This window comes from Chiloscyllium plagiosum, unplaced genomic scaffold (genome assembly GCF_037043375.1).
Source record: "Chiloscyllium plagiosum isolate Xiang-an unplaced genomic scaffold, Cpla_swu_hap1 HiC_scaffold_20, whole genome shotgun sequence".
In the NCBI taxonomy this organism is placed as follows: domain Eukaryota; kingdom Metazoa; phylum Chordata; class Chondrichthyes; order Orectolobiformes; family Hemiscylliidae; genus Chiloscyllium; species Chiloscyllium plagiosum.
In genome coordinates, this window is record NW_028270158.1 from 30,200,058 (window position 1) to 30,227,055 (window position 26,998).

At 40.6% G+C, this 26,998-nt stretch overlaps 1 protein-coding gene across 4 annotated transcripts in view; it reads right to left on the minus strand.

Moving 5' to 3' along the window:
* Window positions 1-26,998, minus strand: part of LOC122560734 (ATP-dependent RNA helicase with zinc finger domain-like) — a 569,578-nt gene that overhangs the window by 482,343 nt on the left and 60,237 nt on the right. For all 4 annotated transcript variants that reach the window (XM_087997766.1, XM_043711726.2, XM_087997765.1 and 1 more), the window contains 8 exons: window positions 26,401-26,508; window positions 23,268-23,565; window positions 22,742-23,009; window positions 20,259-20,598; window positions 12,354-12,481; window positions 11,203-11,382; window positions 10,406-10,513; window positions 8,469-8,647 (listed from right to left, as the gene is read on the minus strand). In XM_087997766.1, coding sequence (XP_087853892.1) covers window positions 8,469-8,647; window positions 10,406-10,513; window positions 11,203-11,382; window positions 12,354-12,481; window positions 20,259-20,598; window positions 22,742-23,009; window positions 23,268-23,565; window positions 26,401-26,508 — 1,609 coding nt within the window. The remainder of the gene's footprint in view (window positions 1-8,468; window positions 8,648-10,405; window positions 10,514-11,202; window positions 11,383-12,353; window positions 12,482-20,258; window positions 20,599-22,741; window positions 23,010-23,267; window positions 23,566-26,400; window positions 26,509-26,998) is intronic.

Here is a 26,998-nt window from a genome sequence, read left to right on the forward strand (position 1 = left end):
CCGCTGAAGCCAAGCGCCAACTCACAGACACTACCCCTATTGCGCATTCAACCATGACCTCACCTCCCATCACCAAACCATCATCTCCCATACCATCCACAACCTCATCACCTCTGGGGATCTCCCACCCACAGCCTCCAACCTTATAGTCCGAGGACCCCGCACTGCATCATTCTACCTCTTCCCGAAGATTCACAAACTTGACTGCCCCAGTTGACCCACTTTCACAGCCTGCATCTGTCCCACCAAACTCATCATTGCATACCTCGATTATGTCCTGTCCCGCATGGTCCAGGAAGTCCTCACCTATGTTAGGGACACCATTCACGCTATTCACCTCCTGCATGACTTTCATTTCTTCGGCCCCCAACACCTTACCTTCACCATGGACATCCAGTCCCTCTACACATCCATCCTCCATGACGAAGGGCTTCAAGCCCTCAGTTTCTTCCTCTCATGCCGACCCAACCAGCACCCTTCCACTGACACTCCATTCGCCTGGCTGAATTGGTCCTCATCTTCTTCCAATTCTCCCACTTCCTCTGAAACAAAGGGGTAGCCAATGGGCACACACATGGGCCCCAGCTATGCCTGCCTCTTTGTCAGGTACATGGAACAGTACATCTTCTACAGCAACTCTGGCATCGTTCTCCACCTTTTCCTCTACCACATCGACGAGTGTCTCAACGGTACCTCATGCTCAACTTCATGAACATCTTTCACCCTGACCTCAAATTCACCTGGGCCATCTCGGACACCTCTCTCCCCTTCCAGGACCTCTCCATCTCCATCTCTGATGACCAACTAAACATGGACATTTACTACAAACCCACTGACTCCCACAGCTTCCTGGACTACACCTCCTCCCATCCTGCCTCCTGTAAAAACATTATCCCTTATTCCCAATTCCTCCACCTCCACTGCATCTGCTCCCAATTCCATCATAAACATCCAAGATGGCCTCCTTCTTCAAAGACCAAAATTTTCCTTCCCACGTGTTTGACGATGCCTTCCAGCGTATCTCCTCTATTTCCCTCTCCTGTGTCCTTGAACCCCACCTCTCCAATCACAACAGGGACAGAATTGCCCTGGTCCTCTCCTTCCACCCAACCAACCTCCGCATACATCGCATCACTTCTGCCACCTACAAACAGACCCCACTACTAGGAACATATTTCCCTCCCCACCCCATTGGCATTACAGAGAGGCCATTCCTGTCGCAACTCCTTCGTCAGATCCATGTGCACCCTATACCCCAGCACCTTCCCCTGCCACCACAGGAAGCACAAAACGTCACCTCCGTTCAAGGCCCCAAAGGATCTTTCCACATCTGACAGAAATCTACCTGTACTTCCATGCATGTTATCTACTGTATCCATTGCGGTCTCCTCTACATCGGGGTATACAGGACGCCAACTTGCAATTGTTTCAGAGAACATCTCTGGGACACCCGCACCAACCAACACCACTGCCATGGCTGAATATTTTCACTCTCCCTCCCACTCCACTAAGGACAAGCAGGTCATGGGACTCCTCCATCGCCAAACCATTACCACCCGAAGCGTGGAGGAAGAATGCATCATTTCCGACTTGAGACCCTGAAACCACACAGAATCAATGTGGATTTCACCAGTTTCCTCACTTGCCCTTCCCCTACCTTATTCCAGTCCCAAGCCTCCAACTCAGCACTGCCCCCTTGATCAGTCCTACCTGTCCATCTTCCTTCCTTTCCACACATCCGCTCCACCTTCTCTTCCGACCTATCATTTCCTACTGCACCTACCCAGCTACTTCCCCCCCCAGCCACATCCCCCTCCCATTATCTCTCAGCCCTGGCACACAAGCCTCATTCCTGATGATGGGCTTATGCTGAAACGTCGATTCTCCTGCTCCTTGGAAGCTGCCTGATCTACTGCGCTTTTCCAGCACCACACTCTCAAGTCTGAAAGCAGAAACTATGCACAAAGTGGGTTCAATTTGCAGATTCTGATCTGTTTGCATTTTCATGGATGAGGTGCTATACACATACTAACAAAGAAAATTTTACATGAACAATCAGCTTTCATTTTGTTACTGGCGAATAAGATTCACAAATACCTATTGTTGTTACTGTTCACTTTACTCTGAAAAGACATATGAGAAACAGACAATCTAAATCCCATTGAGTATAAAGTTTTATTAATAGCCACACCAGTTTTGAAGATTTATTCTGATTGCCAAAGAGAATATTCAGCTAATCTTAATTTTTTTCCTATGTTCTTATTATTCAAGAAGTCATTACGCAAAGAAGTAGACAAAAGAACTAGTTATACACTCCCAGAAAAATAAGAGTTAAAAGAAAAATCTTAAATTAATAGAGCAAAAAAGGTAAAACTTCATATTAATTGCCGATATTTAGGCAAACATTTTACAATTTCAAATATTCTACAAGTTCTGGCATGGAACAAGGGCTCAGTGTCTCTTTGCAACCCACTTAATATTTGGTATATCTTGCTATAATCTATATTCAAAGTTTCAATAGTGCAGGAAAAATACGTTTTAAGTTTTGCAGTTGGATCGTGGTATTCATTTGTCAACCAATTCCACAAAAATGTTAAAAATACCTTGGCAAATAGAATTAAGGAGAATCCAAAGGGTTTTTACAAATACATTAAGGACAAAAGGGTAATTAAAGAGAGAATAGGGCCCCTCAAAGATCAGCAAGGTGGCCTTTGTGTGGAGCTGCAGAAAATGGGGGAGATACGAAATGAGTATTTTGCATCAGTATTTAATGTGGAAAAGGATATGGAAGATATAGAAAGTAGGGAAACAGATGGTGATACTTTGCAAAATGTCCATAATACAGATGTCTTCAAATGCATAAAGGTGGATAAATCACCAGGACCTGATCAGGTGTACCCTAGATCTCTGTGGGAAGCTAGGGAAATGATTGCTGGGCCTCTTGCTGAGATATTTGTATCATCAATAGGCACTGGTGAGGTACCGGAAGACTAGAGGTTGGCTAACATTGTGCCACTGTTTAAGAAGGGTAGTAAGGACAAGCCAGGGAACTATAGACCAGTGAGTCTGATGTCAGTGGTGGGCAAGTTGTTGGAGGAAATCCTGAGGGACAGGATGTATATGTATTTGGAAAGGCAAGGACTGATTAGGGATGGTCAACATGGCTTTGTGCATGGGAAATCATGTCTCATAAACTTGATTGAGTTTTTTGAAGAAGTAACAAAGAGGATTGATGAGGGCAGAGTGGTAGATGTGGTCTATATGGACTTCAGTAAGGCATTCGACAAGGTTCCCCATGGGAGACTGCTTAGCAAGGTTAGATCTCACGGAATATAGGGAGAACTCGCCATTTGGATACCGAACTGGCTCAAGGGGACAGAGGGTAGTGGTGGAAGGTTGTTTTTCAAACTGGAGGCCTGTGAACAATGGAGTGCCGCAAGGATCAGTGCTGGGTCCTCTACTTTTTGTCATTTGTATACATGATTTGGATGCGAGCATAAGAGGTATGATTAGTAAGTTTGCAGATGACACCAAAATTGGAGGTGTAGTGGACAGCGAAGAGGGTTACCTCAGATTACGAAAGGATCTTGATCAGATGGGCCAATTGGCCGAGAAGTGGCAGATGGAGTTTAATTCAGATAAATGTGAGGTGCTGCATTTTGGGAAAGCAAATCTTAGCAGGACTTATACACTTAATGGTAAGGTCCTAGAGAGTGTTGCTGAACAAAGAGACCTTGGAGTGCAGGTTCATAGCTCCTTAAAAGTGGAGTTGCAGGTAGATAGGTTAGTGAAGAAGGCGGTTTGGTATGCTTTTCTTTATTGATCAGAGTATTGAGTACAGGAGTTGGGACGTCATGTTGCGGCTGTACAGGACATTGGTTAGGCCACTGTTAGAATATTGCATGTAATTCTGGTCTCCTTCCTATCGGAAAGACTGTTGTGAAACTTGAAAGGGTTCAGAAAAGATCTACAAGGATGTTGCCAGAGTTGGAGGATTTGAGCTATGGGGAGAGGCTGAACAGGCTGGGGCTGTTTTCCCTGGAGCATCGGATACTGAGGGGTGACTTTACAGAGGTTTATAAAATTATGAAGGGCATGGATAGGATAAATAGACAAAGTCTTTTCCCTGGGGTGGGGGAGTCCAGAACTAGAGGGCATAGGTTTAGGGTGAGATGGGAAAGATATAAAAGGGACCTACGGGGCAACTTTTTCACAAAGGATGGTACATGTATGGAATGCGCTGCCAGAGGAAGTGGTGGAGGTTGGTACAATTGCAACATTTAAAAGGCATTTGGATCGGTATATGAATAGGAAGCGTTTGGAGGGATATGGGCCGGGTGCTGGCAGGTGGAACTAGATTGGGTTAGGATATCTGGTCAGCATGGACGGGTTGGACCGAAGGGTCTGTTTCCATGCTGCACATCTCTATGACTCCATAAACCACACCTGAAACATTAATCTCTCATAAGTTTCAGAAACTGGATTTGAGGATTATCAGATCAGCCATGACCTCAATGCAGGAAAGTGGACTTGAAGACTGTTGGATCAGCTCCTGAATGGCAGAGCAGATATGCTGAGCTGAATGGTCTACTTCTGCTCCTACAATTTATGGCCTTATGGTCTTATCTCCATAATCACAGACCATAACATAAAAGAACAGGAGTAGGCCATTTGGCTCCTCAATTCTGCTCCAACATTCATTAGCTGATCCAACAGTCTTCATGCCCACTTTCTTGCATTTTCCCCACGAACCCGGATTCCCGACTGACCAAGAATCTCTTGTTTCAGCCTTAAATACAGGCCATAAGACATGCGAGTAGAAGTTAGGCCATTCAGCTCATCGGGTCGGCCCCGCCATTCAACTATGGCTGATAAGTTTCTCAACCCCATTCTCCTGCTCTCTCTTCGTAAACCTTATTCCCCTCGATAGTCAATAACCTATCTATCACAGTCTTAAATATAGTCACTGACCTGGCCTCCACTGCCTTCTGAGGCAATGAATTCTATAGATTGACCACTCTTTGGTTGAAGACCTTATCTCCATTCCAAAAGGTCTTCTCTTTACTCTAAGGCTATGCCCTAGGGTCCTGTGTCTCTCCTTCTCATGGAAACACCTTCCCAACATCTACTCTGTCAAGGCCATTCTGTATTCTGTATGTTTCAATTAGATTCCCCCCTCATCCTTCTGAACTCCATCGAGTATCAACCCAGAGACCTCAAATGTTCCTTATATGTTAAGCTTTTCATTCCTGGGACCATTCTTGTGAACCTCCTCTGAACACGCTCCAGGGCCAATACATCCTTCCTGAGATATGGGGTCCAAAACTGTGCACAATACTCCAAATGTGGTCTGACCAGAGCCTTAGAGTCTCAGAAGTACATTCCTGCTTTTATATTCAAGTCCTCTCATAATAAATGCTATCATTGCATTTGCCTTCTTAAATATTGAAACTTTATTGCTGGAACAGCACAGCAGGTCAGGCAGCATCCAGGGAACAGGAGATTCGACGTTTCGGGCACAGGCCCTTCTTCAGGAATGAGCAGAGAGTGTTCAGCAGGAGAAGATAAAAGGTAGGGAGGAGGGACTTGGAGGAGGGGCGTTGGAAATGTGATAGGTGGAAAGAGGTCAAGGTGAGGGTGATAGGTCGGAGTAGGATGGAGGCGGAGAGGTCAAGAAGAAGACTGCAGGTCAGGAAGGCGGTGCCGGGCTGGAGGCCCCAAAGGAAACTTCCATATCCGCCACAGATTCACCTGCACCTCCACCCACATCATCTACTGCATCCGCTGCAGCCGGTGTGGCCTCCTCTATATTGGGGAGAATCCCTCCAGCCCGGCACTGCCTTCCTGACCTGCAGTCTTCTTCTTGACCTCTCCGCCTCCATCCTACTCCGACCTATCACCCTCACCTTGACCTCTTTCCACCTATCACATTTCCAACGCCCCTCCTCCAAGTCCCTCCTCCCTACCTTTTATCTTCTCCTGCTGAACACTCTCTGCTCATTCCTGAAGAAGGGCCTGTGCCCGAAACGTCGAATCTCCTGTTCCCTGGATGCTGCCTGACCTGCTGTGCTGTTCCAGCAATAAAGTTTCAACTTTGATCTCCAGCATCTGCAGACCTCACTTTCTCCTTCTTAAATATTGACTCAACCTGCAAATTTACCTTGAGAGAATGCAGGACCAGAACTCCAAGTCTCTTTGCACTTTGGAGTTCTGAATTTTCTTCCTGTTTAGAAAATAGTTCATGTCTCTAATCTTCCTACCAAAGTGCACGATCTCACACTTTCCCATAAGTTGTACTCCATCTGCCACTTCTTTGCCCACTCTCCCAACCTGTCCAAATCCTTCTGCAGTCTCCCTGCCTCGACCTATCTCTGTATTGTCTGCAAACCTATCCAGAATGCCCTCAATTCCTTCATCTAGATCATTAATGCATTAAGTAAAAAGTTGTGGCCTAACACTGAGCCTTGCGAAACACCACCTGGCACTGGCTGCCATCCTGAGAAGGGCCCTTTTATCCCCACTCTCTGCTTTCTGCCAGACAGCCAAGCTTCTATCCATGTTAGCACTTGATTGTCTGATTGATTAAATATCTAATTATCACATCTTTGAAAATACTTAAACCAATCTCATCAGTCCTCTCCAATAAAGAATTCCACAGATCAATAAATGTGTCCATACATTGCACCTTTTTAAGTGAGGAACAGTTTATGGAGACTGCAAATCCCTGCGACAAGCCTCATACAAACCAATTAACGTGCTTGCATAAGTTGACATGCCATTTCCAAATTTTGTTTCTTGCATGGCAGCCCTCATGAGTACAAGATGAAAAGCTTCAACTCTGTGATAAATTACACTTGTCATCACTGTATCAAACTTACATTTCTTTGTTGAGGATTAAATATTTCATTGCTGCAAAATGAAGCCATCACAAAAACAGCAATGGGCAGTGGATGAGATGTTTCAATTTAGATTGAAACAAACAATCGATAACAGTTTAATCTAACTGAAGTCCAATTTTCAGTCAGCTGCATTTTGAGTCAAAGAAATACCCTTCTGCCAGTTTCTGTACACTTTCAGTTCCTTTTGCATAACGTTATGCTCATCTAAAATAAACCTTGCTCATCTACAAATATCAATGAAACACTGTTCTTTAACCAACTAAATACTCCCTCTCTCAATTCTTTCTGATGAGAAGCTCTACACTTCCATCTATCTCCCTCAGAAAATCCAATTCAGATTGGCATTTGATCTAACAAGGAAACCATGCATGTGAAACAGAGAAGGATTTCTTTCACCTCAGGTATAACCATGACGAGGAGGTGCCGGGGTGGACAAATTTAAAAATCTCACAACACCAGGTATATGCTTCCTTGCAATACCCATCACTAACAGGACTGAAAAAGGATACAATATCCTCTCACGGTGCTGTGACTAATTCTGTCATGGCTCCCTGCTATAGAATACATAATGTCCAAACGATGCAAACAATAATCTGCACAAATATAAAATTGGAATACAATTGATATACATTGACGTTATGTACTAGAAAAGTACAACTATATCCAAACAACTCATTGAGGAATTCATCCTCATTAAGAATAATGTACATACAGGGGGATAGGGACTTTAAAAGTGCTAAGGTCACCATTGCAACTTACATCAGGGCAATGTCTCCTATAAGAAACAATGGAATGAGATAGGGATAGGGACTGTAACTTAGGGGAAAGGTTGTGTTTCAAACCTAGCAACCAAAATACATACTATACATGTATGACACTGTACAACATAATATATAAACATACCTTGTAAAACATTTTCATTATTCTACAGTAATAGACTTGCTACTCATTGTTGAAGGTTTGCAATGACAATTTCTGATAAAGTTCATATCCACTATGAACAACATGGGTTTTCTACACTAAGCTGAACTTGAGTCAAAAACACTGCACCAACATGAATGCAAGGAAATTTTATATTCAGTTCCTCACAGTGATGTGAGTGCAAAGCAATGTATATCACAAAAAAGTTGTATGATGGACACCCCAGTACACAACTCACAGCCTCAATACTAACATACTCAACAATTTGTACTGAAGCATTTTCATGAGCTTCTGTGAAATTCTGTTCTTCTTACAATTTCATTACTCCAATCAACAACTGAACAGCCCTGAAAGCTTCAAACTTTTAAACTAGTTACCGAAAATACATTGAGAAACATGGAAAATTGCAACTTTTGCTACAGAAAATCCCGGTTGGAAAGATGCTCAAGTTCTTATTCTCACTTGTGGGGATGGTTTTCCACTGGACCACGCTCACTTGTGGAAAAGAGTCGCTTCCCTTACAGGCTTGGACTAGCTTGCCTTTTTAAAAACAGTATTAGAAGGACCTCTAGTGGTAGAGAAACAAATATGGAAGTAACACACTGGACATAGAGTATATTGGAAATTCAGAGTTCAGAGTAAACGTACCATGTTGGAGGTCAGCACAACAGAGGTATTTTGATGAACTCACAGTTGCCACAACCACCTGACACTTGAGCATGTCTTCTTTCCTTGGCAGCAGGAATGCAGACTGGTTCCGAGCAAGTAGACAATACCGCTGTACTGTGGGATGCACAGTTTTCACATTTTTGGTTTTGTGATAGATTCTAGAACAGAAGATTGAGTTTTAATCAGAAGTCAAATACATAACAATTAACAAAAGAATCAGAAGAGAGTTGAAGAGAGGTTTTATTTGCCTGTATTTTTTTTGTGATTGAATTAAACCAGTAGCAGGTTCAAACTTAAGTTTCAAAAACTAGAATTAAAAACTTGAAAAGAGTAAAGAAAAATGGTTGTGTAAGGTGAAGGGAAGACTAGGACAAATTGCTTAGCTTTCTTAAAGAGTGGAAGAACAGTAGGCTGAATATGTTCTGTGTAAAATTCTATCATACAGCTCAAATACATTTGAGTTAAATAATTGAGTTAGCCATAAGGAATATATTCAAATTAAGAAAATCGTATCCACAAAAACATATCTGCACCAAGGTGATACAAACAATACATATTAAGCCATTATTGCGTTTACAAAAAGGGTACAATTCTGTGTTTTAATGTAAGTACAGTATTACCTATCAAGTTCCCTATACAATGGATCAGTATGTTTGGCCAGCAAGTAAATCTTAGTGGTTGAAGCACACCATAACAAACCATTGAATTATTGTGGCTTTACAAATACCAAGTAAATAGATTGACAAATTGAAAAATTCAAAAGACTCATGAAAGTACAAGAAATTAATTTAAATAGACAGTTCCTGTGAGAGAATCATGACAATAGTTTTTAAGCGTCATGGAGTCACAGAGTAATATAGCATTCAAACAGGCCCTTCAGCCCAAACTGGTTCATTGGCAAAAGTGAGGATTGCAGATGCTGAAGAGTAGAGTTGAGAGTGTGGTGCTAGAAAAGCACAGGAGGTCAGGCAGCATCCGAGGAGCAGGAAAATCAACATTTCGGACAAAAACCTGATGAAGGACTTTTGCCTGAAACATCGATTTTCCTGCTCCTCCGGTGCTGCTAAATTGCTGTGTTTTTCCAGCACCACACTCCAAATTAGTCCATGCTGACCATGGTGTCCACTCAGCTAGTTCCAACTGCCCATATTTGGTCCATATCCATCTAAACCCTTCCCATCCATGTACCTATCTCAATGTTTCTTTAAATGTTGCTATTGTACCTGCCTCAACTGCTTTCTCTGGCAACCCATTCCACATATGCACCACTCTCTGCTTGAAGAAGTTGCCCTTCAGGTCCTTCTTAAATCTTTTCCTCTTACCTTAAACTATGCCCTCTAGTTTTCAACTCCCCATCCCTGGGAAAAAAGACTCCATGCATTTATTCTATTTCATTATTTTTCATGGCATGTTACCTCAGTGCCCCTAAACGGAGTATCTTGCTAGGCAATTTCAGAGGGTAGGTAAGAATCAACTACATTGGTATGGGACAGCAGGCCAGATCAGGTAAGATTGTAAGATTCTTTTCCTAAAGGACATTAGCCAACTAGATTTTTTTATGACAATTGATGATGATTTCACGATCATTTCTGAAGCAGATTTTTAGTACCAGATTTTATTAATTAATTGAATTTAAATTCCACCAACAGTTGTGATGGGACTTGAATCTGTGCCTCTACAGCATTAGCTTATACCTCTGTTTTACTCATCCACTGACATTACCACTTTGCCATTTTATCCCTCCTATTATAGCTCGCTTTGTCTTACCTCTAGGAAAACAGCATTGATCACCAATTCCAATTGAACATATCACAGATCTGTTAAATATTGGGCAGGAATGGTTAAATAAATATCAACTTTTTTGAGGTCATAAATTAACAATATGTCGCTTATGTTTAAGTGAATAGTATCCTCACCTGAGAAGTGAAAGATTACTGGCATCATTTTCAAACATAGGAACGAGGTAGTCCTTTATAAAATTGTCTGCTGCAGTATCAGAATGAGTACAGAACAGAATCCTGAGACTGGAGGAAACACAAATGGAAAACTATTGTAAAAATGAAAATCTCTCTCTCTCTCTCTCTCTACCATTCCCCCAATGCCATATAGTAAAACATCTGAAATATCAGGAATACTTTTGGCCACAAAGATTTAACTACAATAGTTCAGTCAATAAATGTATGACGTGGTCCTGAGCTATGCAGACCAGATACATCATTTTTTTGTCTCCTTTCAAGCAGCTAGTCTCAGTTGGAATGCTAGCATGGCCACAGTTTACTTCAACAACTCATGGACAGAGAGGAATCATATACATTACCTTGAGTCCCACTCAGCTTTATTACATGTTAATCCCTTCCAGAACATCCATACTTCTAATATAATAGATTATCAGCAGTCAACTCCTGCAAAAGCAAATAACCAACCAATACTGCAAGTGCAGCCTCACACATTTAAAGCAGATACTTGGGGTAATATTTAATAAGCAGTTATTTACCATATGCCAGAAAAAGTCACCATCTGCAAACAGAATAGACTAGGAAAACAATTTGTGTTGTGAATGGAAAAACATTTGGAAATACCTCCTTTATCTAGTCATTAAGGCGACTGGCACAATTCTAAAATTCTTCAGCTTGTGCCTAATTGTACAGTCATACATCAAACTCTGGAGAATGTTTGCAATTTTGTTTAGGTCCATCCATCAACTTCACTCTACCTTTTGTCAGGGTCTTTCACCAATTGTTTGACTGCATGTGCCAAAGTGAAGGTTTTCCCAGTGCCACACGGCCCAGTCAGAAGAATCAGTGGTAGACTGAACAATATGGGAGCTGTAATAATACTAGCTGCTTTCCTCTGTTTGGAGTTTAGCCTAGGGTCCAGCTGCTTTTCCCAGTCCCTGAGAGACAAAATTGAAAATCATTAGTTTGAAAATTGTTCTTTTGCTTCATATCTACAGCATAGAAAAAAATGAATCGCCAAGAAATAAGGAAAAATATTGTATGCAAAAGAAAATATTTAAGTGTCAATTTCTCTATTCAGTACCATGCCAATATTCTCAACGTATTTCAGCCATAATATGCATTTATATAGTGTTTTCAATACGCTTCACAAGGGTTTCAGAACAAAAAAAAATGCCTCTTCACAAGGTTTCCACACAGTCCCATTTCAGTAACAATTACAAAACCCATATCTGAGAAATGCAATATGAGTCTTGTCTAAATTCTCCTTCACCAGTCCAACAAGTAGAAGAACAGCAAAAAAAACTGATTTTATCTTGTTAAACTATCAGAGGCCATAAACAGATTGTTTATACTTTACAAGGAGAAAAGATGCAACAGCTAACTTGCAATAACTTTGAATGTGAGGCAAGACCAGATGAAAAAAAGTCAAAACCAGCAGTGATCACAAGCCGAAGTGGGTATAATTACTGTGACTTAAGAACAAGAATAGGAAAGCACCTATGAGCGAGCTATTACTTCTCCAAAATACTAAAGTGAATAAAAGATTAATTGTCAGTTCTTACCTGTAAAGTATAATTGCAAGGCTCTCCACAAACTAACACAACTATAACTAACAGATTTGTAGGGAACAATTTCCTTTCTGGTTATTGGTCCATTCTCCTAGCCAAAGCAGGATCCTTCCAGCATTTTCTGAGAATCTTATAATCCACGCCACTACTTATTTTTAAATAGCCTTAAAGGTTGCTGATTCAAGAGTCATTATAATTTTGATTTCGTCAGTTTTGTTTTTCCTTCTCCTACCCCAGCACCTCCAACAGCATTTCAAATCATTAAGTACAAATGTTAATAGGTTATTTGGAAAACCACTGCATTTGGTGGCGACTGGGGAAGGAAAAGAGTTCCATACCTATCTGGCAAATCAAGCGTTAGAAGAGAAGAAAGATCTGGGGACACCAGGCTGCAGTCTTTCAGATTATCCAATGCTAGGTGCATCTCACAGAGAGACAAACGGTTCAACTGAAACTGAAGCTCCACCTGTTGAATGAACCAAGAGACTAATAAGCAATTTAAAAGTGTTAAAGAAACAATAGATTCTGAGAAAGCTCATGCAACCAATACATGAGAGTGTTACCCAATATATGACCATTCTATAACAAGCAAAATGAAGGGCGAAATACTCTTCAATTTTAGTTTTTATGACCAACTAAGCTGGAACTACTACTGGTGACCCATCACTACCATTCTAGACATTTTTGCAGTTCATATTTTCTTATGACTGATGTAGTTGTACAGTAACAATTGTGATTACATCAGGAATAAAAAAGTGAATTGTTCTTTTATCTGTGAATCAGGCATCCAGTCGTTATATATTCCATGTTTCCTAGGTGACCATAAATTTTCCATTTTTGCATTAAGTACCCATATCCTGGGAGTAAATATGCATTCTTTCAATTGGAGACAACCTTGATGAGACCTGGAATATTGTGTTTAAATTTGGACCCCTTACCTGAGTGGGGTGTGTCCTTGTCATCGAGGGAGCACAAAAGAATTTCCCAAGGTGAATCCTTGGGATGCCAGGACTACCCTAAGAGGATTAATTGATGAGATTAGACCTACTTTCTGTAAAGTTTAGTAGAATGAGAGGTGATTGCATTGAAACTCTCGAGATTCTTGAAAAGAGTAAACATAATGCAGAAATGAGGTTTATCCTGGTTGGAGGTGAGGTGGGGAAGAGGGAAATATCCAGAATCAGAATAAAAGGCAATCAATTTAGGACTGAAAAGGAGTTTCTGGGGTGCGTGAATCTTTGAAAATCTCTACCCCAAGGGTAGTGACAGCATAATCATTGAGTAGATTCATGACAAAGATTGATAGGTTTCTAGGGGCCGCACAGCATTTAGTGAGATACATACTACCAAAATCTTGGGTTTTTGATAATTTGTGGAATACAGCAAAAAATAAAGAACAGAATGCTGAGCACATCACAAAACAACATCAGTTAATAAGGTGATACTTCTCCAGTCAGCAAAACTGCTTATTTACCAATAATCCTGTGTGGAGTTTACACATGCTCCTCATGTCAGTGACAGTTTCCTCCCAGGTGGTCTGGTTTCCTCTCACAATCTAAATATGTGCAAGTCAGTGGATTGGCTATCTAAATTGCCCATAGTGTCCAGGAATATAAAAGATATGTGGATTCGCCACGGGGAATGCAGGGTTACAGGGTTAAGGTAAGGAATTGGGTCTGGGTGGGATGTTCTTCAGAGGGTCCATGTGGACTCGATGGGCTGAATGGCTTGCTTCTACACTGTAAGGATTTTATGATGTTTAGGTAAGTGGAGAAAATGCTGAAAAACAGCCTGGACATATTCCTGTGCTTTTGCTTCTATCGGGCCATATATGTTTTAATGTTGCTTAATGCTGATTTTGAATTTAGCAAAAGATTAAATCCAAGCATCTTCTGCATTGGATCTTCTGTGAAGTGCTGGCTTGTGGTTTTTTATAAGTTGTAATCAGCTTTCAAGCTACATCAAGACAGAAGTCATATGTTGCAGATTAGTTTGTACGTCAATAAGGGCGGATTGAGGGACAGTTTTGAGGTCCTGGTACATTAGAGAAATGAATTATCCTCAATTTGTTGCACTTGGCAGAAGATTGCAATGAATATACAAGAGTGACAGGAAACAGCATGGGAAGCTAAGTGTTGGATTGGAATTCCACTATACTATTCTATTAGATGTCAACAACTTGATATGGCTACTTCTTGACCACAGTGATTAGGTTTAGATTAGATTCCCTACAATGTGGAAACAGGCCCTTTGGCCCAACCAATCCACACCGGCCTGCCGAAGAGTAACCCACCCAGACACATTCCCTTCTGACTAATGCACCTTACACTACGGGCAATTTAGCATGGCCAATTCACCTGACCTGCACATCTTTGGACTGTGGGAGGAAACCGGAGCACCCGGAGAAAACCCACACAGACACGGGGAGAATGTGCAAACATGGAAAATGCACACATAGACTGTCGCCCGAGGCTGGAATCGAACCTGGGACCCTGGTGCTGTGAAGTAGGAGTGCTAACTACTGAGCAACCGTGCCGCCCCTGGTGAACAGTATTCAAAGCAAGATGGTAATCAAAAGTACAGGCCACAATATCATTGGAGCAAAATGCTGCAATGAAATGTATTATTTAACAACATTAAAACTAATTTTCAATCTTACTGACTCAAAGCAGCAATGCTTTGACCATTTCCTTCTGTTAAGTAATCCATGACTGGCATGAGCCCACCAATTTGGTATCAAGTAATACAGCACTCAATGAGGTACATACTATCAAAACCTTGGGGTTTTGATAATTTGTGCAATACAGCAAATACCAAAGAAAAACTAAAGAAAAGAACAGAATGCTGAGCACATTACAAAACAACAGCAGTTCATGAGGTGATTTTCCTGCAGTCAGCAAAACTGGTATTTACCGATAACCCATGGTGAAAGGGGATATAAAACACTTTTTACCTCAAATTACTTTGCTCCCATCAATACCATGTAAATATCATATAGAATATACTTTAAGGTATGACAGTAACTTCAGCACTTAACTCCAAAATATTCAAGAGTAAAACTTAACAATTAATTTGTACTGGCTACACATTATGACTAGGCTCCCTCAATACATTCATTTTTATTAATTTCTTAATTTCTTCTTCAGCTAATAATTCAGTCACTCCTCATCCTTGCATTAAGGTTTTGGACAAGACATGAAAGGGGCCATGTCAAGAACTTATGTTTGTACAATGAGGAGCAATGACCTGGAACTTGCTGCTAGCATGGATTCATGTGCCCTTATGACTTTACAATACTATTGCACTTGCAGAAATATTACATCATGCAAATTTAAATCAAATGCTAGGATGTAAAAATTGCAAAACAGTAATCATTACCAAGTGGAATACAATTTAAATGCCACGCACATGAAATCCTCCATAATTTGCTCAATTTCTTTTAAAAAAGTGATGTATGATCAATGAGCTAAGGGTAAAACTCAAAGAATTTTACTGCCATTCATAAACGAAGTGTTTTATATAACTTGTAACCATACAGCAGCAATCAACAAATTGAACAGATTAGATTAGATTACCTACAGTGTGGAAACAGGCCCTTCGGCCCAACAAGTCCACACCGACCCGCCGAAGCGCAACCCACCCATACCCCTACACCTAACACTACAGGCAATTTAGCACGGCCAATTCACCTGACCAGCACATCTTTGGACTGTGGGAGGAAACCGGAGCACCCGGAGGAAACCCACGCAGACACGGGGAGAATGTGCAAACTCCACACAGGCAGTCGCCTGAGTCGGGAATTGAACCCGGGTCTCTGGCGCTGTGAGGCAGCAGTGCTGACCACTGTGCCACCGTGCCGCCAAACAAACTAGGAGAAAATGATGACTGCAGTCCTGGAGAGTCAGAGTCGAAAAAGGTGGCACTGGAAAAGCATAGCAAGTCAGGCAGCATCCGAGGAGCAGGTTTGTCGACATTTCGGAATGATGAAGGGCTGATGAAGGACTTATGCTCGAAACATCGACTCTCTTGCTCCTTGGATGCTGCTCAACCTGCTGGGCTTTTCCAGCGCCACCCTTTTCAAAATTAAATAAACCAGTTTTATAAACAAAATTATTGAAAAAGTTCAAGGGGAGGAGTGCTCAGCAAAGATTATTCAAGTTTCCAGAACAAGTAATAGGACAGAGTATGAAAAAGGTCAGAATTTAACTAGAATATGCACAATATACAAACTAAGGTAAATGAGCTTATAGCACAGATTGAAATTGGTGGGTACGATGTTGTGGACGTCACAGAGACATAGCTATAAAGGATCAGGTTTAGGAACTAAATATCTAAGGATATGCATCCAATCAAAAGGACAGGCAGATTGGCAGAGAAAGCAAAGTTGCCTTGTTAATATGACATGAAATCAAATTGATAGCAAGAAGCAATATAGATTCAGAAGGTGTAAAATCTGTGTGCGTAGAGCTGAAGAACCACAAAAGTATAAAGACTCTGATGGAATTTATGAACAGACCTCTCAGCAGTAATCAGGATGTGAGGCAGAAAATAAATCAAAAGATAGAAAAGGCATGTAAGAAACTATTACAATAATCATGGGGGACCTCAACATGCAGGTAAACAGGGAAAAACAAGTTGGTTATGGATACCAAGAAAACAAATTTGTAGAATGTCTACGAGGTGATTCCTTGGGGCAGCTTGTGTTACAGCCCATTAGGGAACAGGCAATTCTGGATTTGGTGATGTGTAGTGAGGCAGACTTTGAGTAGGGAGCTTAGGGTGAAGGAACCCCTAAAGGACACTGACCATAATATGCTAGAATTCATCTTGCAGTCTGGAAGGGAGAAGCTTGAATCAGACGTAACGGTATTACAACTGAGTTGAAGAGTGTGGTGCTGGAAAAGCACAGCCAGACAGGCAGCATCCGTGGAGAATCGACGTTTTGAGAATAAGCTCTTCATCAAGAATGAGGCCTGTGGCCCAAGGGAGCTGAGAGATAAAAGAGACGGGGGTAGGGCTGGGGTGGTAGGCAGCTGGGAATGCGATATGTAGATGAAGGTGGGAGTGAAGGCGATAAGTCGGAGCAGAGGGTGGAGCGGATAGGTGGGAAGTAAGATGGACAGGTAGGACAGTTCAAGAGGGTGGTGCTGAGTTGGAAGGTTGAATCTGGGATAAGATGATGGGGGAGGGAAATGAAGAAAGATGAAAGATGATCCCATGTGGTTGGGGGCCCCCCAAGCGAGAGGTGAGGCATTCTTCCTCCATGCATCGGGTGGTTAGGCTTTGGCGATGGAAGAGGCCCAGGACTTGCACGTCCTTGGAAGAATGGGAGGGAGAATTAAAGTATTTGGCCACCGAGTGGTGGAGTTGTTTAGTGAATGGGTCCCAGAGGTGTGCTCTGAAACGTTCCACAAGTTGGCGCCCCCCCATCTCCCCAGTGTAGAGGAGACCACATCATAAGCAACAAACACAGTAGATGACATGTGTGGAAGTACAGGTAAATCTCTGCCGGATGTGGAAGAATCCTTTGGGACCTTGGACGGAGGTAAGTGGGGAGGTGTGGGTGCAGGTTTTGCACTTCTTGCGGTGGCAGGAGAATTACAATTGAGTAAAGTTAAGTACAAAGACAGGAGAGAGAAGCTGGCCAGAGTTGATTGGAAGGGGAGCCGAGCAGGGAAGATAGTGGACAGCAATGGCAAGAATTTCATGTTGGTAGGAAGGCACAGCAGAAATTCATGCAAAGAAGAAATACACAAAAGGGAGGAAGAGGCAACTTTGACTGACAAGAGATGTAAGGAACACCATAAAAGCAAAAGGGAAAGCATCCAATATGGTGAAGTTTAATGGGAAACCAGAGGATTGGGAATCCTTTAAAAATCAGCAGACGACAATTCAAAAAGCAATGGAAAGGAATGATGAAATATGCTGGTGAAATGGTTAGTAATATAAAAGACTGTAAGAGATTTTTAGATAAATAAAAGATAAGAGAAAGGCAAGGTTGGACATTGAACCACTGGAAAATGAACCTGGAGAAGTAGTAATGGGGAACAAAGAAATGACAGAGGAAATGAATAGGTACTTTGTGTCAGTCTTCACAGTGGAAGACACCAGTAGCATAACAGAACTTCAAAAAGAGTCAGAGACAGGGGTGAGAATAGTGGCCATCACTAAAGGGAAGGTTCTCAGGAGACTGAGAGCTCAGAAGGTGGATTCATCACTCAGACCAGATGGACAATATCCCAGGATACAGATAGCTGAGACTATTGTCGAGGCACTGGTGGTGATCTTTCAGGAATCACTGGAGTCAAAGGACTAGAAAATGGCTAATGTAAGAAGGGAGGGAAGCAGATGGGAAATTATAGGCTGATTGGCCTAACCTCAGTTGTTGCTCAGATTTTGGAGTCCATTAATGTGGGAGATTGTGCAGTATTTGGAAGTGAATGGTAAAATAGGACTGAGTCAGCATGGGAGGGCATGACTGACAGTTCTGATAGTATTCCTTGAAGAGGTAATGTGTAAATTAGACAAAGGAGAGCCAGTGAACATAATCTATTTGGATTTCCAGAAGCCTTTGACAAGGTCTTGCTCAGGAAGCTGTTAAATAAGATAAAGGGTCCACGGTGTTAGGGGCAAGGTGCTGGCATGGATGAAGGACTGGCTGATTGCAGAAGGTCGAGAGTGGAGATAAAGGGGTCTTTTTCTGGAGAGCAGCCAGTGATTATTGGAGTTTCACTGAGGTAAGTGTTGAGACCACAACTATTCACTTTATACATTAACAATCTGGACAAAGGAATGGAGGACATTATTGCTAAGTTTGCAGATGACACAAATATAGGTGGACAGACAAGTAGTGTTGAGGTAGCAGGAGTCTGCAGAGGGACTCTGACAGACTAGCCAAGTGGGCAAAGAAGTGGCAAATGAAATGCAACATGGAAAAACATGAGGTTTTGCACTTTGATTGGAATAGACACAGACTATTTTCTAAGTGGAAAATGAAGTTGGAAATCTGAAGCAAAAAAGGGACTTCAGCGTCCAATTTCAGGATTCTCTTAAGGTCAGCATTCAGATTCAGTTGGCAGTTAGGAAGGCAAATGAAATGTTAGCATTAATATTGACAGGGCTACAATACAGGGGCAGACATGTATTGCTGAGGCCGTAAAAAGTTCTGGTCAGACCGCTTCTGTAATATTGAAAGCAGTTTTCCTATATCCAAGGAAAGCTGGCTTTCGAGGTTTACAGGAATGATTCTCCTATTGAAGGACTTGTCATATGAGGAGCAGTTGACAACTCTGGGTTTTTACTCAATGGAGGTTAGCAGGATGAGGGGGAATCTCATTGAAACTTACAGAATGCTGACAGGCCTAGATAGGATGGATGTGGAGAAGATTTTTTTCACTAGGAGTAGAATCTGAGGGCACAGAGCGAAGGAGGAACTGAGAGGAGGAGGAATTTCTTCAGCTAGAGGGTGGTGAACCTATGGAGATCATTGCTGCAGAAAGCTGTGAAAGCCAAGTCATTGAGTGTATTTAAGACAGAGATAGACAAATTCTTAACTAGTAAAGGGGTTAAAAGTAAAAGGGAGAAGGCAAGAGAATGTGCTTGAGACACATATCAGCCATGATCAAATGGTGGAGCAGACACTAAGGGAGAAATGGCCTAATTCTGCTCCTAATATCTTTTTGTTTTATGCCTAAGTCAGTCAAGTACAAGTCAGTGTCAAAGAGTGTAGTGCTGGAAAAGCTCAGCTGGTCAGACAGCATGCGAGGAGCAGAAGAGTCGATTATTGAGCAGAAAGTGGCAGTCCTCTGGTAGTCTTAAGCCATGGAAGTGGTGAACAGACCACACATTCAGCGAAGAAGGTCTGATTAGGTAACTTAAAGATTACTAATTAATAGATAACCGTGTCAAATCAGGCCGATAACCACCCTTGCAGCGAGTTGCAACACATTATTTTTAAATAACATCAAATGTAAATAATTTATAATTAATTTCACAAATGAATGCTGAAGAAAAGACTCTACTAATATCCTGCTTTTTATGTTTTCTGTTGAATTCTGTTAAATGAGTCGAGATGGAGGCAGGCATTACTTCAGAGATCTTTGGGTTTTCCATTCGACAAGTTGAATTTCTCAATTCAAACTTTGTGGGACTTTCTTCAAAGCGATGATCCAAGGGAGACGAGAAAATATTTGGTCAAAGATAATGTCTCTAACACACAATCACACTAATTCAAACAAACTTGCCTCTATGTCTCTCTCTGGTCGAAGCTTCAGATCCTCACAGCACTCTTTGGAAAGCCTCAGCAACATACACTCCCTGGACCGATCTTCCACAAGGACTTCGTACACTTTTTCTTTATTTCCCTGATTTGATCCAAGACCCTTTTTTTTGCTGAGTGGAATCAGCAGAACACTCGTGACTTTTTCCATTACCAGTCTTCCCACAGCAGTGTCTTTGGTTATCACAGTATCATTCAACAAAACACAAGCAAATAGTTGACCATTCTGAACATGCCGAGCAGCACCATGATTGCCAGGAACCACATACGATGTCGTTATGTGCAAATTTGCTTTGACATTAAACCTAGTGCAAAGAGGAGAAACTTTAAACCAATTAAGGAACAATTTTCTTTTTAAATTCATCAACATAATATTTCCTGCATCCTGTTCCCTCCAAAGGGATATAGAGAATAATGGATGAATCTAATGTACTCAGTAGAAATTCAACAGTAAGATTTCAACAGTGTCACAGAAAACCTAAATGGCTCATCATCGTTTGAGATTTTAAGAAAGTCTTTATTTAAATTAATTTTCATTTCTTTGCCTTCTTTGCTTAAGGTCCATCTGTTTCTGATGGCAGTGTAGTGGTAATATTATTAGACTAGCAATTCAGAAGCAATTGGGGACACTACTTCAAATCCCACCACAGTAATATTTAAATTCCACTTACAAGCTTTGTCTCCATAATGGTGACTATGAAAGTATCACAGTCATAAAAACATATCCAGTTCACCAATTCATGTATGGATGAAATCTGCCATCTTATCTAGTCTGGCCTACATGCAACTCCAAAACCATACCAATGCAGTTGACTCTTAACTGCCCTCTGAAATGACCTAGGATGTCTATTAGTTTTACAATAATAAGGAATGGATAACAAAAATGTTGGTCTCACCAATGATGTCCAAGTTTCATCAAAGAGTAAATAAGAATTCACAATACCTTTCTCAGGAAAAAATTTTTAATGTATGCATGCAATGATATCCAACTATTCAATTATTGGGACCCACAAGCAAACCTGATCTCATCTTCACCTCATCAGCTAACTGCACAAAGACACTTTGCAGATTGAATCAAAGATTAACTATCAACAGCAAGTACTGATGCAGAAGTTAACACGTTGCCCATAACAAATTTTCAAACTGTTCAAAATGAATGCACTCTTGGCATAGTTTGCTGTAATTTTAAATGTAGCTGTACAGAAAAAAGATTTTAGATGCTAGCTATCAGTATACTGTATATGTACATGAGCCAGTTTAAAAGGTCCTGAGTTTGCACACGTAAAAAAAAAATCAGCATGGTCTATAGTCGAGTGACTACAATTACCATCAACATCTTGTGTCAAGGAGATTTATCAAAGGCAACAAAATTGTCCACCGACAACTTAATATCAGTGTTCAGCTCTTCCAATTTAAATAGCCTAACAACGGAGGCTCACAGTAGAGTGGTCAGCATGTAGTTGCAGGACTAGGTCAATGGAGAGAATGTAAGAAAATGTGAGAAAAGAAAATAGGCAAGGAATATAAAATTTACCGATGAAATTTTGATAACTTTCTGGGGTAACCTGGAGTCCAACAATCCCAGGCTAAGGGATCAGATTGTATATGATATGTCAACGTATATTTTCTACATTTCAGCAGAAGCCGAGGCTTAGAGTCATACAACACGGAAACAGACCCTTCGGTCCAACCAGTCCATGCCAATCATAATCCCAAACTAAACTAGAACCACCTGCCTGTGTTTGGCCCACATCCTTCCAAACATTCCTTGTTCATGTACTTATCCAAATGTCTTTTCAACATTTTAATTGTACATGCATCCACCAGTTCGTCTGGAAGTTCATTCCAGGCACGAACTACTCTGTGTAAAAAAAATTGCCCTCATGTTTTTTTTTAAATCTTTCTCCTCTCACCTTAAAAATATGTTCCCTAGTCTTGAAATTCCCCACCCTGGGGAAAATGCACCTGCCATTCACCTTATCTATACCCCTCATGGTTTTATAAACCTCTCTAAGGTCACCCCTCAACCTCCTATGTTCCAGTGAAAAAGGTATCTAACATCTTACAACTCAAACCCTCCATATCCAACAATATCCTGGTACGTCTCTTCTGAACCCTCTCTAGCTTAATAATATCTTTCCTATAACAGGACAACCAGAACTGTACACTATACTCCAAAGTCCTGTTCAACCTCAACATAATGTCTCATCTTCTTTACTCAAAAAGGTCTGAAAAGTGGAGGCAAGTGTGTTAATCACTTACTAAACCACCATATCTATATGTGACGTAAACTTCAAAGAATTATGTACTTGAACCCCGAGGTATCTCTGTTTTATAACACTACCGAAGGCCCTACTTTTAATTGCATAACTCCTATCCTTGTTTGTTTTACCAAAATGCAATATATCTTCTGCTTTCCCAGAAACTACAAACATAAAAAGCCCTTACTTGCTTATCTCTTTATTTTGTGCATTTTCCTCAATGTAAAGAAGGTCATGAAAGCGAGAATGATAGTTGTGTCGGTTCAAAGCTTTGTCCAGAACTGACCGGGTGAACAACTGGTCAGCAGCAGCAGGAATTTGATAGGTCACTAGTAGTGTCAGATCAAGATCAGACTGCTCTTGAGGTCGAAAATCAACCACTTGCTTGCACGTTGAATCCCAACGTTGTGATGTTGTAAGGGATTGCTGCTGATGCAGTAGCAATGCTTCTGTACCTGTCAAAGAAATTTATTTAAATCAATGGAATAGTTTTGCTTCTTACCACTCTATCTCGCTGAGAAGCTGACATTCAAAACCTTCACAATATATATTACGATAAAACCATCTTCAATTGTTTCTCACAATTAAAAAAAACAAGCTCTGCTTTACTGATTAATAATTTTCCTTGTTTCATCATGATTATATTTTCTGCAATTGCAGAAATATCTTTCACCTTATTTGGACAAATGCAAAATATAAAAACAACTAAATACCTTGATCTGACAGTGTAGACACTGAAACTGTCTGCATCAAAACTGGCTCAGATCCGAAGTCAAAAAATATGGTTTGCTGAAAGTTTCCAAAGACTTCTACAGAAAATTTGACTACAATTTCGTAAACACGTTCCTCCATCCTATTCTGACCACTCAAGTGTTGACTCCATTCTTGACATTTGGTCGATATGGAATATGGATGGAGACTATCTGAGTCACCAGCAGCAATGGAAGCAATGTGGAAACATGGTGTGTTGGCATTAATCAGAAATGCAACATGATCAAGTAACCGTGGAGGCTATTGGAAAACAAAAAAGGACTTGGTTACAACAACTTCACACAGAACAGAAAATTGTTTATATCCTCTTTGGAAACCTTCAACATCAAAGCTAGTCTTAAAAAAAGAAACAATTTTTTATAATGCTTCTAGTTTTTAAGCAATTAATAAAGACAGCATAACAAAATGATGAATTTGACAACATTCATTTGTAACACATTTAAAAATTTCATGCTTACACATGTTAGATCCAAAAAATTTACTTCTCCTTGCCAATTATTTCTACCAAACATTCTTAGCTCCATATTTAGACTAAATATAGCTTTTGTAAATTGTAGTTATACATTCCAATGGTAGCAATGTTGGACCTTATTTGTTATGTCCCAACTGTTACAAAGATACGTTATATTTAATATTTTGTAGAACTTAAGACATAAAGGATTGTCAATAAAAAGAACCAGTTTTGTGGTCATACTTGGAATGGTTTCTTTAAAAGAGATCATTAGAAGTTCAGTTATGGACACTGAATGTTTTGCTGGTGATAGCTGCTGCTTTGCTGTAGAGCCTGTTGTAGTTGTTTTGAACAGTGACTGGATTGTAGAGGTTCCTTTTTTATCAGATTCAATTGAAGGAAAGCCTGCTAAAAAACAGCTGATGTAGAAGAAAGCTTGTGATGTCAACTGCCACCAGGGTGTGGGCATTACCTCCAGCAGCGTATTTACACCCATTGTGATAATACTTTTGTTAGCTCCCAAGACATAAGAACTAAGTATGGGTAACGTGGTATTGAAAGTTTGCACCAAATGTTTATTACAGCTTCTAATAGAAACAAAGTTTCTAATAGGAATATCATAGCATCTGGGGTAATATTTAGTTATTCGATTACAAAGAGTTGCATGCTTTCACCAACCTGTTTTACTTCAAATAACCCCATTTGCACAAAACAACCCCACCACCCCATGGCCTCCTCCATTTACCATTCAACACCTGGAGGAAGAATGCGTCATTTTGCACTTTGGGACCAATCACATGGGATCAATGTGCATTTCACCAGTTTCCTCATTTCCCCTCTCTCCGCCTTTTCCCAGACCTAACCTTCCAACTTGACAATGCCTTCTTGACTTGTCCCACCTGTCCATCTTCCTTCCCACCTATTCACTTCACCCTCCTCTCTGACCTATCATCTTCACCCCCAACGTCATCAACCTATTGCATTCTCAGCTACGTTCCCCCAGCCTCACCCCCGCCCCTCCCATTTATCTCTTAGCTGCCTTAGGCCACCCCCTCATTCCTGATGAAAAGCTTATGCTTGAAACATCAACTCTCCTGCTCCTCGAATGCTGCCTGACCAGTTCTGCTTTTCTAGCACCACACTCTTCGACTCTCATCTCCAGCATCTGCAGTCTTCACTTTCACCTATTTAAGATAGACTCTGACAACTTTATACCATCAGGTTAGATGCTAAAATACAGTGATAAACACGCATGTCTCAAAGATACACAGCATACTAACCGTGAGATATAACACAATAATATCAGCAAGCTAAGTTGGAGGAAAGCTTGCTCTGAAGATGCTGCCCACCTGATTTCTCCTATTCCTGAAAAGGAAATTCTCATCAACAGTTCACGGTGAAACGTATTTTTTTTGAGACTGCATTTGACTTAACATCTCAAAATTTTGTTCCTGATCAGGCTGTATCTACAGACTTCAGGGAAAACTGTGAAGTATCCACACATGCCAGAACACCACAACAACAGACTCCAGAGCATCTTATGCTTAATCCTTTTGTTTTCAAGAATAACCCATTGACCAAAATGTTTTTTTCTGAAAGCCAACCTGCAGAAAATTCTGGGACCTTTTTTCTCTTTTGCTGAAGAGTGCCTGAGTGTTTACATGCGCGTTTTAGGGATACTTAGAGGGATAAGCATTTATACGCATATTACACATTGTTAATCAATGACTACATCTTTATTGAATCGGTTTGGTTTTGATCAGAAACATGGAATTATATTTATTTAAAAACTTGGTTGAGAGATCTTCTTGTCTAAAACTTAATATAGATAGCATTCTTAATTGGTTTTCTTTGTAACTGGAAAAAGAGTTTGTGGAAAAATGAAAAGAAGTGACCCATGGAGTAGTGGAAACGGAACAATGATGCATTCCTCCAGCCTTGGACTGAACACAACTCCTAAGTCTTTATGGTAGAAATCTCTGACACCAAAACCAATTTTATTTTTCCACTTAACATTTTGTGTTCAATTACAAATCATACAAAATATAAGTACACTATATGATATAAAAAGAGGGGAAAAAAGAAATTCAAAATGGGATCCATTTTCTATCCTTTTTGTATTTCAACCAGTAACCAATCTAGACAGGACATTCAAGTTGCTCAATTATAAAAAGAAAACCGTTCTTGCTTAATGTTCACCCATGTACTTTTCAGCAGGGCTCTGCTGTCTGTGGAATTGTAGTGCAGAAAGGAGTCAATTCTTCCAAGAAAAAAAAATCACAGAATTTTGCACAGTGATAGTTCATGACAAGTAGTGCTTAAATTCTTGATGCCAAATTATTGCAATCATAATCCTTGTTAGTAGGAAAACTGATATCCTGTTCATGTGAACAGCTCAATTTTCATAAGTTCTGAAGACTGACTAAAAGCTAAACATTTTTTGCTTTCAAGCTCAGCAAGACAAAGGCCACTGTAGCCCTCAATTGCTAGGTCTAACCAAGATCCTTAATTTATCAAATCAGCTTTTATTCCTTCACCTGGATTTTAGCTACTTGTAACAATATTCAATTCATACTTAACACACTTGCATACAGTTTCCTTTAAAGCCCCCTTATTGAACTTACATCACAAGTAAAAGCAAATGTCCACGAAAAGTCATACTTTCTGCTGTCAGAGACCTGATTCAATTCCTGAGCACATTCCACTCTCACACCTTCAACAGACCCACTCACCTGTTGAAGAAAGTCACAAATATTTAGGCACACAACACAATAAATATTCAGTTATCACTACAAATAAAGGCGCACTTAACCTCAAATTGATTTTGGAATGCAAAATAGCCAGAACTTAAAAATCCCATGATCATCAGATTTCAATCAAACACGCATTGCATGTGCTTGCTGAGTCACAGAAATTTTTTTTTAAACGCACAAAAACCACAGGTTTTTAAAACTACAAGACAAAACATCTGAACACAAACCTTCCAGCTCAGCGAGCAAATTTACATTCACAAAAATAGTTCATTGCAATAATAGCTATGCTTTCTTTCAGTTACCTGAAAAGATCTTTCAGGAATTGATGTACCAAGGTTACGGTCATACTTGCAAAGTATTTCTATACACATTGGGCAGAACCTTCCCAAGGTTCTGAATGATATGAGCAATGGTGCAAAATTTTGGCAAATCTCATTAAAAATATCAAAAATTATGAGCAAGACTTTTC